The following is a 17,278-nucleotide window of genomic DNA, read 5'->3' as shown; positions in this document are numbered from 1 at the left end:
AAGTTAGCTTGCCATAGTGCCCACACAGCTCATCACTAAGCAAAGGACCCTGGGACTAAACACCTCCCTCTGCAACTGGATCCTGGACTTCCTGAAGTTCCTCGGTGTCCACATTTCAAATTTTATTACATTTTTATTTAACCTTTAACTAGGCAATTCAGCTAAGAACAAAATTTTATTTACTGTGACGGCCTACCTAAAGGCAAAGGCCTCCTGCGGGGACGGGGGCTGGGATTAAAAATAATTTAAAAAATAAAAATATAGGACAAAACACACATCGCGACAAGAGAGACACAACAACACTACACAAAGAGAGACCTAAGACAACAACATAGCATAGCAGCAACACATGAAAACACAGCATGGTAGCAACACAACATGACAACAACATGGTAGCAACAGAACATGACAACAACATGGTAGCAACAGAACATGACAACAACATGGTAGCAACACAACATGACAACAACATGGTAGCAATACAACATGACAACAACATGGTAGCAATACAACATGACAACAACATGGTAGCAACACAACATGGCAGCAACATGGTAGCAACACAACATGGCAGCATCATGGTAGCAACACAACATGGCAGCAACATGGTAGCAACACAACATGGCAGCAACATGGTAGCAACACAACATGGCAGCAACATGGTAGCAACACAACATGGCAGCAACATGGTAGCAACACAACTTGGCAGCAACATGGTAGCAACACAACATGGCAGCAACATGGTAGCAACACAACATGGCAGCAACATGGTAGCAACACAACATGGCAGCAACATGGTAGCAACACAACATGGCAGCAGCACAACATGGTAACAGTACAAAACATGGTACAAACATTGTTGCGCACAGACAACAGCACAAGGGCAAGAAGGTAGAGACAACAATACATCAAGCGAAGCAGCCACAACTGTCACTAAGGTTCTATCATGATCCAAATACACAAACACAGTCACGTAGAGGGCACGACAACGCCTCTTCCCCCTCAGCAGGCTAAAACGTTTCTGCATGAACCCTCAGATCCTCGAAGAGTTATACATCTGCACCATCGAGAGCATCTTCACTGGCTGCATAACCGCTTGGTATGGCAACTGCTTAGCATCCGACCGCAAGGCGCTACAGAGGGTAGTGTGTACACTACAGAGGGTAGTGTGTACACTACAGAGGGTAGTGCTTATGGCCCAGTACATTACTCGGGCTGAGCTCCCTGCCATCCAGGACCTCTATACCAGGCGGTGTCAGAGGAGACCCCAAAAATTGTCAAAGACTCCAGCCACCCAAACCCCAGACTGTTCTCTCTGCTATTGTACAGCAAGCAATACCAATGCACCAAGTCTGGACCCAACATTACCCTGAACAGCTTCCACCCCCAAGCCATCAGACTTCTAAACAATACTGCTAAATAGCCAATGAAATGGCTACCCAGACAACCTGCATTTACTTTTTTTCTGCACAACTCTCTTGCACTGACTCTATGCACACACTGGACTCTTTATACACACGCACGCACGCACACACACACACACACACACACTACATACACACACACATGACATGCACACACATGCATTCTGACCACACACACCACACACACACTTTCACGCTCCCCACATACGCTGCTGCTACTGTCTGTTATCTATCCTGTTGCCTATTCACTTTACCGATATAGTGCCTTCAGAAAGTATTCACACCCCTTGACTTTACATTTTTTGTTGCCTGAATTTAAAATGGATTAAATTTTGATTTTTTTGTCACTGGCCTACACACAATACTCCATAATGTCAAAGTCGAATAATGTTGTTCAATTTTTTTTAATAACAAATTAATTAAAAATGTAAAGCTGCAATGTCTTGAGTTAATAAGTATTCAACTCATTTGTTATAAAAAGCCTAAATAAGTTTAGGAGTCATTATTTGCTTAATAAAGTCACATTGACAAGAGTAGTAGATTAAGGCCTATCTCTCTGTGTGACATTTTAAAAACACAACTTGCATACGCCCACGCACAAACAGTCATGAATAAGTTTCACTTTCACACGCACACACACACACACACACACACACACACACACACACACACACACACACACACACACACACACACATGGAGTACAAAGAAGAATGAACCCTGAGAGGGAATTGGTATTGATTAAAGAAAATAAGAAAAATATCAAAAAATGAATGAATCGGGAGTGGCATTTATTTAAAAAATGATTAAAGGCTAAGTATGTTAAATGTTAAAGGTTGGAAACAGGGGGTAATATACAGTGGAAGATATTCAAGGGTCATTAGAGGAATGGAGTAAATTGCAGTAAATTGTTAACAGTTTTATAATGTTGTTTAGCTTAGAGGAACAAGACCTTAGGGGCCCATTGGAGGGTAATAATGAAATGTTATAATATTGTTTGCTTTAAGGTACGATGCGTATAGACTATATTTGCTAAGCTTAGGCCATCATTGTAAATAAGAACGTGTTCTTAACTGACTTGCCCAGTTAAATAAAGGTGCAAAGAAGAGAGGAAAATATGAACAAGGCCTTAGGAGGTTCATATTGAACTGTTATAATGATGAAATGTTGTAATGATGACATGTTATAATGATGAAAGGTTGTAATGATGAAATGTTTTAATGATGAAATGTTGTAATGATGAAATGTTATAATGATGAAAGGTTGTAATGATGAAATGTTTAAGTTGGCCTTAGGAGGTTCATATTGAACTGTTATAATGATGAAATGTTGTAATGATGACATGTTATAATGATGATGACATGTTATAATGATGAAAGGTTGTAATGATGAAATGTTTAAGTTGGCCTTAGGAGGTTCATATTGAACTGTTATAATGATGAAATGTTGTAATGATGACATATTATAATGATGAAAGGTTGTAATGATGAAATGTTTTAATGATGAAATGTTGTAATGATGAAATGTTATAATGATGAAAGGTTGTAATGATGAAATGTTTAAGTTGGTGGATGTTTAAGTAATACGAGTATTTGGAGTAAGATTAGAGTAAGGAAGGTTCATGATAATAAATTACTGTTTTAAAAGTTAAAGGTAATTAAGTATGATAAGGGAGTCAGTTGGATTTGGAAATCCCTAGGTTTAGAGCGGTTAAGAGGTTGAAGCGGACATCTTGCTTTGGTGAGAAAAAGGTGGGAGTTAAGGGGGGGCTGAAAAAGCACCTTTTTGAACGATGGCCTCCTTACGTGTTTGATCACCACTGAATGCGTCATTGGGGTAGGTGTTAGCCACAGTGTGTTAGCCAAAATGGAGGGTATAAAGGAGGCATGATTTTGGACGAGGACTCTTTTTTTTTTAGCTTGTTAACTGCTGGATGAAGATTTTAGCTTAAAATGCATTTAGATTTTTATTATACTTGGTTTTTATTCTTAAAGTTAAATAAGTTTTATGGGCAAAAACCAAAATGTTCCCCTTGGTATGGGGACAGGGACAGCGGCGGAAACTCTACTGTTAGCAGCAGGAGGTGGCAGGTAGCCTAATGGTTAGAGTGTTGGGCCAGTAACCGAAAGCTTGCTAGAGCGAATCTCCGAGCTGACAAGGTAAAAATCTGTTGTTCTGCCCCTGAACATGCAACAGCCCCAAAACATCACTGCTCTAGAGGAGATCTGCATGGAGGAATGGGCCAAAATACCAGCAACAGTGTGTGAAAACCTTGTGAAGACTTACAGAAAACGTTTGACCTCTGTCATTGCCAACAAAGGGTATATAACAAAGTATTGAGATAAACTTTTGTTATTGACCAAATACTTATTTTCCACCATAATTTGCAAATAAATTCATTAAAAATCCTACAATGTGATTTTCTGGATTTTTTCCCCTCATTTTGTCTGTCATAGTGGAAGTGTACCTATGATGAAAATTACAGACCTCTCTCATCTTTTTAAGTGGGAGAACTTGCATAATTGGTGGCTGACTAAATACTTTTTTGCCCCACTGTAGCTGAAATAACAGTTTGATAAATGGAACTCGAAAACACTGAATTGAGAGTAATTTGAGTAAATAGGGGGAAAGCCGGTATTATTTATTTTTGGGTGATTTAAATTATTTTTTTGTCTGCTGATAGTTGCTTCAGGGTTATTGAGTCTAAGAAGGCTGTAGTACCAATCCAACTGTTATTTAATTAATTAGTTAACCCACTGTTCCTAGGCCGTCATTGAAAATAAGAATTTGTTCTTAACTGACTTGCCTAGTTAAATAAAGGTAAAAAAAAATATATATATATTAAAAACACATCCTCCGAGAGCAACTTCTCCCAACCATCCAGAAACAGTTTGGTGACGAACAATGCCTTTTCCAGCATGATGGAGCACCTTGCCATAAGGCAACACTTATGAAATGCTTGTAATTATACTTCAGTATTCCATAGTAACATCTGACAAAAATATCTAAAGACACTGAAGCAGCAGACTTTGTGAAAATTAATATTTGTGTCATTCTCAAAACTTTTGACCATGACTGTACAATTCAAAAGTAGAAAATGTCCTTCTTGGTCCATGTGCTGGGATATAAGGGAAAAGGGTGTATTCTTATTTATCTGGATGCCTATACCTCTGTTGTTACCACAGTAGGTGGAAGCATAGGCCTGTTCAACACAGCTCCTCTTTAAATATGTTTAATTGCTCCTTTTTTGAAGTGTATGTGATAACATGCGTCTTGGTGAGAGGTGTAGGAGTCAGGCGCAGGAGAGAGCAGGGATGTCTGAGAAGCGTGTTTAATAATATAGTCCAGCAATACAAAAACGGCACAGACCAAAACCCCAAAACTACGCTCTCGAATAATCAGAAACTCGTGCAAACGCACGGAGGAACAAACACAGTTCCGACACTTTACATACACGTGCGTAATAGCGAAAAAACAACAAACATCAAATACACTCGAGCGCAATGGACACAAATCTAATCCTGCACGAATTACGGCAGGTAACAGGTGCCCTATATACCAACAGAAATCAAAGCAATGAAAACCAGGTGTGAAAAGGAACACAGACAAAACAACCAGAAAAAGAAAAAGGGATCGGTAGCGGCTAGTAGACCGGCGACGCCGAGCGCCGAGCGCCGAGCGCCGCCCGAACAGGGAGAGGAGTTACCTTCGGTAGAAGTCGTGACAGTGTAACTCTTGCAGGAAACCACATCTCCTGACAATCTCTTTAAATGTTCAAGAACCTTATGGTTTTCCCCCCCTGTGCACAATGTAATCAGTTGGATTTTGTTGGCTCTTACTTGTATAGAATAAAAGTTTACCTTGTCTTTCATTGAAGAACCAGATAAAACATTTGAGCAGACATGCCATATGAGCGTGTTGGACATCCCGTGGGTATGGAAGAATCATAGTATGAGTGCATAGTTATTGTATACATTACATATAGAGAACGTGTGAACATGTAGGCTGAGCAAACATTGAACAGGGAACAGACAAAAAGAAAGGACTTGTTATGAATGAAATGAAAGTATAGTGGCTGGTGGGGCTCTACATGGGGCGAGTGGGTCCACCGAAAAGAGCAAAGTGAGATGAGTGGAGGCACCACTCATACTTCAGGGAAGTGTCTGATGCACCAGATTCCAGGTGACAACCTCAAGAAGCTGGTTGAGAGAATGCCAAGAGTGTGCAAAGCTGTCATCAAGACAAAGGATGGCTACTTTGAAGAATCTCAAATATAAAATATATTTTGATTTATTCAACACTTGTTTGTTTACTACATGATTCCATATGTGTTATTTCATAGTTTTGATGTCTTCACTATTATTCTACAAATGTAGAAAATAGTACAAATAAATCAAAACTATGGAATGAGTAGGTATGTCCAAACTTTTGGCTGGTACTGTAAATAGAGAAGAACAGTTTGGGGGAAAGTAGAGTATAGATTGTATTAGGGGAGGGGAAAATAATATTTTCACAACATACGATAAGCAGGTCTTAGGTATCACTGTATGTAACCTACAGTGCCTTCATGGCTTTTTCCCACTCCATCTTCTTCTCAGTGCAGGGAACTCCACTCTGTCCACTGAGGTCCCCATTATGCAGAATGTTTGTAGGCCTTCGACTGGAAAGGTTTCTTGCAGCTTGATTAAGGCTTCATCAGCGCTTGTGAATTACATCCTTTGCGTTCCCTTCCTTACCCACAGCACTGCCGGGAAGCGGAGTTGAGATTTTATCCCATTTTCCTCAAGAGGCTGTCTGATTGGCAGGTATTCCTTACATTCCTTTCTCAGCTTAGCAGACAGGTCCTGGAATAATCGAATGGTCTGGCCTTGGATTTTGATCTCCTTCCCCCCTCGCGCTTTCAGAATGTTGACTTTGGTCTGATAGTTCCAAAGTGTGAACATTATCATTCGTGGGTATTTAGAATTTTTCTGTTTCATGCAGATCCTATGGCATCAATCCAAATCCTCTGGTGATATACCCACATCAAGTTCCTCTATCAGTTTGACCACGTAACTGGAAAGTTCTGGTAAGGACAATAATGTCCTGTTGTTACATCTCATTCTGTTTTCTTGCTAATCCAATTCCTCTTCTAAAGTTTGTTTCCAAAAGACACATTTTTGTTGTCTTATTCGTTCAAGCGTACGTTTTGTTTGTGTGTGCATCTCTCAAAGACTGCAGTGTATAAAGTCAGAAAATCTGCTGTCTCACCCAGTGTCACCAAGGGAGCAACCCAAGGCTCGATCCTAGGCCTCACACTCTTCTCAATTTACATCAACAACATAGCTCAGGCAGTAGGAATCTCTCTCATCCATTTATATGCAGATGATAGTCTAATACTCAGCTGGCCCCTCCCCGGATTGAGTGTTAAATCTACAACAAAGCTTTCTTAGTGTCCAACAGGCTTTCTCTACCCTTAACCTTGTTCTGAACACCTGCAAAACAAAGGTCATGTGGTTTGGTAAGAAGAATGCCCCTCTTCCCACAGGTGTTATTACTACCTCCGAGGGTTTAGAGCTTGAGGTAGTCACCTCATCCAAGTACTTGGGAGTACGGCTAGACGGTACACTGTCCTTCTCTCAGCACATAGCCTGTAGCTTTGACATAATCGCTCCTCTTTCACCCCAGCTGCTAAACTAACCCTGATTCAGATGACCATCCTACCCATGCTAGATTATGGAGACATAATTTATAGATCGGCAGGTAAGGGTGCTCTCCAGCGGCTAGATGTTCTTTACCATTCGGCCATCAGATTTTCCACCAATGCTCCTTATAGGATACAACACTGCACTCTATACTCCTCTATAAACTGGTCATCTCTGTATACCCATCGCAAGACCCACTGGTTGATGCTTATTGATAAAAACCCTCTTAGGCCTCACTCCCCCCTATCTGAGATGTCTACTGAAGCCCTCATCCTCCACATACAACACCCGTTCTGCCAGTCACATTCTCTTAAAGTCAAATCAAATCAAATTTATTGATATAGCCCTTCGTACATCAGCTGATATCTCAAAGTGCTGTACAGAAACCCAGCCTAAAACCCCAAACAGCAAGCAATGCAGGTGTAGAAGCACGGTGGCTAGGAAAATCTCCCTAGAAAGGTCAAAACCTAGGAAGAAACCTAGAGAGGAACCAGGATATGTGGGGTGGCCAGTCCTCTTCTGGCTGTGGCGGGTGGAGATTATAACAGAACATGGCCAAGATGTTCAAATGTTCATAAATGACCAGCATGGTCCAATACTAATAAGGCAGAACAGTTTAAACTGGAGCAGCAGCACGGCCAGGTGGACTGGGGACAGCAAGGAGTCATCATGTCAGGTAGTCCTGAGGCATGGTCCTAGGGCTCAGGTCCCCAAAGCACACACATCCCTGGGTTGCTCCTCTTTTCAGTTCGCTGCAGCTAGCGACTGGAACGAGCTGCAGCGAACGTCTTTAATGAAGTGGCAGCTGTAAGCGTGTCAATGATGTTGCCATATTCTAGGACCGGTAGAAATATTGACTGAATGATCTGCTTTCTACTATTAAGTGAGAAGCATTACCCTTTTCTATAGAAGAAGCTATAGAAAGATAGAAGATTTTCATTCACATCTTCTTACTTAAATTCATCTATGTTTTTTTTTAAAGGACAACTTATCATCTATCTAAATGCCAAGATATTTGTAAGTAGGGATACGATCAATATGGGCACCGTCTAAGGTACAGATGCTTAAATATTTTAAGTCAATTTTATGCTCTCTAGAAAACAACACATACTTGCTTTTTCTCACATTCAATACTAATTTAAGATCAATAATGGTATTTTGTAAAACAATGAAAGCAGACTGTAGGTCAGATAGAGCCTGGTCGACAGTAGGGGCAATAGAATACACAACAGCATCGTCCACACACAGGTGCAGTTTAAAAAAATCACAGACAAACAAATATTGTTCATGTATTTGGTATTGTTGGTATTTTGTTAGGATCCCCATTAGCTGTTGCAAAAGCAACAGCTACTCTTCCTGGGGTTCCAGACAAAACACGATCACATGACATAATACAGAACATCAATAGACAACAACAGCTCAAGGACAGGCACATGTAGCCTACATATCAATGCATATACACAAACTATCTAGGTCCAATAGGGGAGAGGCGTTGTGCCGTGAGGTGTTGCTTTATCTGTTTTTTTTAAACCAGGTTTGCTGTTTATTTGAGCAATATACGATGGAAGGAAGTTACATGCAGTAAGGGCTCTATATAATACTGAATGCTAATTTGTTCTGGATATGAGGACTGTGAAAAGACCCCTGGTGGCATGTCTGGTGGGGTAAGTGTGAGTGGAACTGGTCTTCCAGTTAGTGCAGAGGCATGGATGTTCAACTTTCTTTCAAGTTGGTCCATGTTAGAACCAGAACCAAATATTAAGAAAAATATATATTTCTGTCTGGAACCATCATTCATTGCAACCTGGTCTCAGAGCATCTCATATAATTTTGTATGCAAATCTGGACACTCCTTTTAGAATATGTTACATTTCATATGGTTACATGAGACAGACGGTTACTTAAGACAGAAAACGAAAGCAGGGGTGGATGGGTAGGCGTATAATGCAAACGTCTATCAACCCAAAGGTTCCGAGTTTGAATCTCATCACGGACAACTTTAGCATTTTAGCTAATTAGCAACTTTTCAACAACGTACTACTTTTGAGCTACTTTGCAACTACTTCCCCTTCCCCTAACCTTAAACCTTTTAGCTAACACTTCCCCTAACGGTGACCGTAACACTTTAACCTAACTCCTAACCTTAACCCCTAACCCCTAGCTAATGTTAGACAGCTAGCTAACGTTAACCACTTAGCTAGAATTTGTAACATATCATACGTTTAGAGAATTCCTAACATATTGTACATTTAGCAAATTCGTAAAATATAATATGAATTGTAATTCATAACATATCATATGAAATGGGTAATGGACAACCACAAATGAATTACATACCATAAGAAACGTAACATCAAATTAAGTGTCTAATATAGGATAATATGAAATACTCTGAGACCAGGTTACAACAAACTACATATCCCACAAGCCATTGATGTTCTTTTTAGTTCTGTGTGCTTCTAATTTAATCCATCATCCACCACTATCAACAACGTTACTGCAGCAATGCTTCACTGGTCTTCTCTGCGTTTTAAAATGCATCAATTTATTCTGCAAGACTAGAGGATATAATATCTATAGCTAAATGGAGATTACTCGTGCCAGACCATCACTGTTTGGAGATATAGGTGAGTTGTTTTATTTGTGTCTCGCCTGGCTGAAAGTTCAAAGAGGCTAATGCTCATGACGTAAACAGCATGAATGCTTAACCCACAATCAAAATTATAGTAAAATATTTGTCATGCCTCTCCCTTGTTGAGTATTTTATTTAGCTGGCTTATTCAGGCCTAATATTAGAAAACGTTCTGCTCTTCCTTGTTTTACTGACCTAATTTGAGACCATCCAGCTAAGCTTGTTATAACAAGCTAGAGACCAGTGTATTAGAGCATGTACTATTTTGTGGGCTACGTAGGTAACCTGGGTGATCCTTATATAACATTCATTCGCTGTATCTAGCTTTTTTGCCGACCAGATCATTGATCTAGCCAATGTTGTCTAGATGTAATGCATTTAGGTTAGGGCTATGCCTATGCATGTCACCAACCATCACATAGACAGACAGCGGACGTCAGCAACGGGTAAGCCTCGTAGGGAGGGAGGTGCGGGTTTATGACAGGATTCACGTGTCGTGAGAGCGGTGTCTTGGACCAATGATTTATTGCTCTGGAGCCTACAAAGGGTTTCAGCGAGAACTCAACATCTAGCACCGTGTTTTTTCACTGCTTGACTTGGACTGAAATAGTTGCCGTTACTCATTTTCGGTGCCTCTAGTATTTATATTTAGGTGCAGGAGCTCCACAATACGTTCGAGCTCATATTTATAGTAGGAACAAGAGCTGAAGCGTTAGAAAGTGTGAGGTACCGGTGTTGTGCCGAACTTCACCCCCCTGCCAGAACCCCACCCCCCTTGCACACACTCAATGCTTCATTGTTGCGACTTGCTTGGTAGTTGAGATTTCTGTTCTTCACTCCGTTGTTAGTTTAGCCTACATTTCACTGATCTTAGTAGCAGAAATAATTTTTATTTGTGTCCTTCAAGGCAGTTGTCAATGATCACGTTAGACTTTGTTTCATTTTTTTTAATGGCGGTTTGATCGCGGGGGAAGCACTAGTAATGTTTACAGTTTTCGGTTTGGCTATTTGTTTCAAGTGTATTAGTCTATAAATCAATCTCTTTCCCAAAATTCGTAATCTCTCCCATGTATTATTCGAGCTGGTAGTTGTTCTGAAATATGCTTGCCTACATTTCACTCCCCCTGTGTTTAATATAACACACACACATTCATTATCCATTTCGGGTTGCCTATCCTGTGAAGTTTGTTCTATAGAAAGTATTTGACTCTGATAGGTGCCACAGAAATTATTTGACTCTCACCGCAAAATTAAGGAAATTAGAAGGGAAGGGGGGGGGGGGGGGGGGGTTCGGCAAGGCCATTTTCTTGCCTGCCGACCCCCCCCCCCCCCCCCCCCTTAATTTCCTTAATTTTGTGGCTACAGTCAAATCATTTCTGTGGCACACACTACTGGTCAACATGAGCTATCAAAATAATTATGATGTGTACCAGTCCTTTCAGTCCCAAGATAGAAGAGGAGGGGGGGGGGGGGATTAATAATGACTGTATGTGTGTTATATTCAACATAGAGGGAGAATTCTGGCAGGGGGGAGATTTTCGGCACAACACTGGTACTCAGCTCCAGTGAGCTCCTGCCCAAATGGACATTATTTAATAATACATACAGACATAAATTAAAGGCCTACTTTGTGTAATGAGCTCAAATAATTTGACTGTAAAATATATAATTGCCCTCTTTGTATCATGAAAATTAGATCAACAGTTATTGGGCAGAATAAATAGATATAGGCATCAATACAACATGTGCATGTACTGTCTGTATCATACAGAGCTTCAAAAATATTGGGACAGTGGCCAATTGTGTTGTTGTTTTGGTTCTGTACTCCAGCACTTTGAAATGAAATGATACAGTGACAATGAAGTTAAAGGGGTAGAATGTCAGCTATAATTTGAGGCTATTTTCATCCATATCGGGTGAACCGTTTAGAAATTACAGCCCTTTTTGTTCAAAGTCCCCTCATTTTAGGGAACCAAAAGTATTGGGACAATTTCACTTATATGTGTATTAAAGTAGTAAAAAGTTTACTATTTGGTCCCATATTCCTAGCACGCAATGACCACATCAAGCTTGTGACTCTACAAACTTGTTGGATGCATTTGATGTTTGTTTTGGTTGTGTTTCAGATTAATTAGTGCCCAATAGAAATTCATGGTAAATAATGTATTGTGTCATTTTGAGTCACGTTTGTATTGTAAATAAGAATAGAATATGTTTCTAAACACTTCTACATTAATGTGGATTCTACCATGATTACAGATAGTCCTGAAGGAATCGTGAATAATGATGAGAGAGAAAGTTACAGGCACACAAATATCACACCCCCAAGACATGCTAACCTCTCACCATTACAATAACATGGGAGGCTAGCATTAAAAAATAAAAATGGGGGGGGGTGTATGATATTTGTGCGTCTAACTTTCGCATTCATCATTATTCATGATTCATTCAGGATTATCCGTAATCATGGTAGCATCCACATTAATGTAGAAGTGTTTTAAAAACATATTCTATTCTTATTTACAATAAAAAAGTGACTCCAAAATGATTTCCCATTCATTTCTATTGGACGATGTGCCAAAGTGGGGGAGTCGTAACAACAAAACATGTGTCACTGTCCCAATACTTTCGGACCTCAGCCTATATATAGGAATTCATTGCTTTTCTCCCTCCCTCCCGGGCCTGCAGCTCATGGCCTGGGGTTCTGGACAGACCGTTCGGCGGTACACGAGGCAGCAGCCCAGGGAAAGGCTCTTCAGCTACAGAAGCTGATCCAGGGAGGGGCAGCAGTTAACATAGTGGCTGTGGACTCCATAACCCCCCTCCACGAGGCCTGTATACAGGGACAAACACAGTGTGTCCGGTTGCTGCTGGACGCTGGTGCTCACGTGAGTCAGAGGGCTATTTTTCTCTTGTGATAGGTCTGTCGGTAATGGTACTACTGCTGAATCTGGAATGGGGGGGAATCCTTAGGGTGGTGACTTCTCTGCAGTAACCCCTACATGCAAACAACTGTGACTGTTTCTGTGAGGGCCGGGAGACATTTGAACAGAAGCCAAATTCAGAATTTGAGGGGGAGCTAGTCCCTGGGAGCCTAAGGGTTTTTAGATTTGAAATTACCCATTGATTTGTTATACGACTTTTTATAAAATGGACCATCAATAGTTCAGATTCTCTATTTAAGGACTCTTGAGAGGTATCAGTGAACATTTTTAAAAATTGAGGTGCTGTAATGTTGATTTGTGTGTGCCTGCCTGTCTGTCTCACTCAGGTGGATGCGCGGAACATTGACGGCAGTACCCCTCTGTGCGATGCCTGCGCTGCGGGCAGCCTGGAGTGTGTGAAACTACTCATACAACATGGGGCTACGATCAACCCTCCGCTGTTCACCTTCTCACCCCTCCACGAGGCCTGCATGGGGGGTACATGTTCATGTTGTGAGAGGGGGCGAGGGCGCGGCAGTCACACAGTATAAAGAACACACACATACACTGGGATAATGGGATACATCTGCATTGTTTGCTGTTTGGGGGTTTTAGGCTGGGTTTCTGTACAGCACTTTGTGACATCGGGTGATGTAAAAAATAAGCTTTGTAAATACATTTGATTGATTGATATTGTGTAGTTCGTCCCCCTCAATACCCAAGTGTCGAACTATGACTGACGTGTGTGTGTGTGTGTGTGTGTTACAGGTAACTCTGACTGCGTTCAGCTCATGATAGACGTGGGAGCTCTGATGGAGGCCCATGACTGCCACTTCGGGACACCGTTACATGTAGCGTGTGCCAGACAACACTTTGACTGCGCCAAGGTCCTCCTCAATGCAGGTGGGTGGACTACATTGTGGTAACATTATTTCAAAATGTTGTTTTGCTCCTGATCATTCAAAGACTATTAATGGGACTGTGCTCTCTCAAGTAAATAAGTACCTAACCTAACCTTAAAAAAAAAAAGGTGATATTTGAGATTTGACATTTGAAGCATTACATCAATTCAAACCATAACTTGATCTTGACATTTTGCAGTCAAAACAATGTCCTGTACTTTTTGATTCAGGTTGTAGTTTTCAGAATGTGTAGTCTCGACCACTTCCCGGCAGGGTAGCCTAGTGGTTAGAGTGTTGGACTAGTAACCGGAAGGTTGCAAGTTCAAACCCCCGAGCTGACAAGGTACAAATCTGTCGTTCTGCCCCTGAACAGGCAGTTAACCCACTGTTCCTAGGCCGTCATTGAAAATAAGAATTTGTTCTTAACTGACTTACCTAGTTAAATAAAGGTAAAATAAAATAAAAAAAGTCTAACCTTTTCATCTTCTCCAAAGGGGCGAACGTAAACGCTGCCAAGCTCCACGAGACGGCCCTCCATCACGCAGCCAAAGTAAAGAACGTGGATCTGATCGAGCTGCTGATTGAGTTCGGTGGGAACATATATGCCAGGGACAACCTGGGCAAAAAGCCCATCAACTACACAAGTCAAGGTTCTCCCACCAATATCTGCCTAGAGTTCTATGAAAGTAAGTATTTTATTCATGCCACGTAGGTAGAAAATACTGGAAAAGTGTAGAGATTATGACCTTCAAAGAGAGATTTTCACACTACTGAGCAGAGCTGAGCTGCATTTGTTATGCATCCACCGTAGTTGTTATGCATCCACCGTAGTTGTTATGCATCCACCGTGGTTGTAATGCATCCACCGTGGTTGTTATGCATCCACCGTGGTTGTTATGCATCCACTGTAGTTGTTATGCATCCACCGTGGTTGTTATGCATCCACCGTGGTTGTTATGCATCCACCGTAGTTGTTATGCATCCACCATAGTTGCTGGAACCATGCTGGAGAGGACAATATGAAAATAAAATATTTAAGAAAATATTAGAACCTCACAATGCAGTTCAGGTTGGCACAACAGTGTGAAAAGGGTTAATATAATATAATTATCTCAACGGACATGTTTTCGTTCTTTCCCAGATACACCCCTCAGTCTACAACAGATCAGCAGGATAGCTCTGAGAACAGCACTGGGCAGAAGAGCCCTGGACGACGTGTCCAAACTGGGCTTGCCCAATCGCATCACCTGCTACCTCTCATATCAGCCACCACCAGATCTGGACTTGGACTTTGACTACTTCTAACAAGCCCCATCCTACTTCTAACAAGCCCCATCCTACTTCGAACAAGCCCCATCCTACTTCGAACAAGCCCCATCCTACTTCTAACAAGCCCCATCCTACTTCTAACAAGCCCCATCCTACTTCTAACAAGCCCCATCGTTTTTACGAGTCTGTTTTGTCTTGTGCCGAACGATTTCACCACATAGGAATAAGCCTGGTCCCAGGTCTGTTTGTGTTCTTGTCAATGCCAACTCATTGTAATGCTGACATTTTTCAACCAATTAGCATAACAATGGCTGATTGCACAAACAGACTGGCACTCAGACTAGATGGGAATGAAGATGCAGGGTAGCCTGGTTCCAGATCTGTTTGCGCGTTCTTGCCAACTCCTATTGTCATTGTCAGGCTAAAAACACATTGACAACGACTATAGGAGTTGTTTTATACAATTACAAACAGATCTGGGACCAGGCTAGAAGCAAGAGAGCCCAAACTCATTTGTCTGAGTTAAGGTTTCAGTTAAACTAGAATGAAAAGTAGGGATATGAATGTAAGCTTACTGATGTGACAGGTGTCAGCTAGCTATGCTCGAAAGACGGAGGGCGATACTCAAATCTGTATCGCCGAAGGGTTATATGAAGGGTTATACGAAGGGTTATACGAAGGGTTATACGAAGGGTTATACGAAGGGTTATACGAAGGGTTACCATCTGTAAAGGTCATTTCTGATTGAGCCGAGATATGCAGCGGTCACCTCAGTCTCTACGATACGGATTGAATCTAGGCTTAAGCGTTCCCACTAAGCATAGTCTTATGCTTGTACCCAGATCTATTTGTCCCGCTTTATGTTTGGGATGTTGTGCCTTGCCAACTGCAAGACGGCACAAACAGATCTGGGACCAGGCTAGTCTGTCCAACCTTTCTGAATTCTTAAATCTTTTAGCTAAGCTTTTAGGATTGTGTAAATATCAAACATGTATGTTTATTTTGAATAATGTGTATATAAACTATGTAAATAATACAAATGATTTGATTTATGTAAATTCCATGAATACTGTATATTGTCTATTTTGAGTTTATAAGTGTTGCATTTTGTCTTCTTCTGTATGGTTGGAGTGTTAGAAATGAGGGTGTTGTCGCAGGGGTCAAGTGCACACCCCTTGAAATGAATTTGTTATCATATTAATTGATTGTATTGTTCTTAATACTTTTTACTCTTCCATTGTTGCTTTACTGAAAATAAATGATGCACAGTACCAGTCAAAAGTTTGGACACACCTACTCATTCAAGAGTTTTTCTTTGTTTTTACTATTTTCTACATTGTAGAATTATAGTGAAGACATCAAAACTATGAAATAACACATATAGAATCATGTAGTAACCAAAAAAGTGTTCAACAAGTCTAAATATATTTTATATTCTTCAAAGTAGCCACCCTTTGCCTTGATGACAGCTTTGCACACTCTTTGCATTCTCTCAACCAGCTTCATGAGGTAGTCACCTGGAATGCATTTCAATTAACAGGTATGCCTTGTTAAATAGGGCTATGTATACAGAACATAGCCCTATTTGGCAAGAACAGTTCAAATAAACAAATAAATTACTTTAAGACATGAAGGTCAGTCAATCCAGAAAATGTCAAGAACTTTGAAAGTTTATTCAAGTGCAGTTGCAAAAACCATCAAGCGCTATGATGAAACTGACTCTCACGAGGACCGCCATAGGAAAGGAAGACCCAGAGTTACCTCTGCTGCAGAGGATACGTTCATTAGTTACCAGCCTCAGAAATTGCAGTCCAAATATATACCACATTATTCTGCAGTGATACGCCTTCCCATCTGGTTTGCGCTTTGTGGGACTATAATTTGTTTTTCAACAGGACAATGACTCAACACACCTCCAGGCTGTGTAAGGGCTATTTGAGAAGGAGAGTGATGGAGTGCTGCATCAGATGACTTGGCCTCCACAATCACCCGACCTCAACCCAATTAAGATGGTTTGGGATGAGTTGGCCCACAGAGTGAAGGAAAAGCAGCCAACAAGCATATGTGGGAACTCCTTCAAGACTGTTGGAAAATCATTCCAGGTGAAGCTGGTTGAGAGAATGCCAAGAGTGTGCAACGCTGTCATCAAGGCAAAGAGCCTCTACTTTTGAAGGATCTCAAATATAAAATATATTTTGATTTAACACTTATTCAGTTACTACATGATTCTGTGTTATTTCATAACTTTGTCTTCGCTATTATTCTATGTAGGAAATATGTAAAAAATTAAGAAAAACCCTTGAATGAGTAGGTGTGCCCAAACTTTAAACTGCTACTGTATATTGTGTTATATGTTGGAACATGTAAACCGAGCACCAAGCAGTGCCATATTCACAATACTTGTTGAGAAATACAGAACTACTGTGTGGTTAACATGAGCTTT

At 40.8% G+C, this 17,278-nt stretch overlaps 1 protein-coding gene across 2 annotated transcripts; it reads left to right on the top strand.

Annotated features, from left to right (window-relative positions):
* Positions 1-9,562: 9,562 nt before the first annotated feature.
* On the top strand, positions 9,563-16,111 carry LOC109867837 (ankyrin repeat and SOCS box protein 13). 2 transcript variants are annotated; one of them, XM_020457169.2, is made up of 6 exons: positions 9,563-9,735; positions 12,429-12,628; positions 13,012-13,162; positions 13,433-13,567; positions 14,061-14,252; positions 14,708-16,111. In XM_020457169.2, exons 1-6 carry the CDS (start codon positions 9,693-9,695, stop codon positions 14,869-14,871), a joined length of 885 nt encoding a protein of 294 aa, XP_020312758.1. In that variant the 5' UTR covers positions 9,563-9,692; the 3' UTR covers positions 14,872-16,111. The 2 variants fall into 2 exon arrangements, with proteins under 2 accessions (XP_020312758.1, XP_031657935.1); XM_031802075.1 differs by lacking the exon at positions 9,563-9,735 and adding an exon at positions 9,931-10,186.
* Positions 16,112-17,278: the final 1,167 nt, after the last annotated feature.

The sequence above is a fragment of the Oncorhynchus kisutch genome, linkage group LG22 (genome assembly GCF_002021735.2).
Source record: "Oncorhynchus kisutch isolate 150728-3 linkage group LG22, Okis_V2, whole genome shotgun sequence".
Classification (NCBI taxonomy): domain Eukaryota; kingdom Metazoa; phylum Chordata; class Actinopteri; order Salmoniformes; family Salmonidae; genus Oncorhynchus; species Oncorhynchus kisutch.
This window is presented reverse-complemented; position numbering and strand designations above follow the sequence as displayed.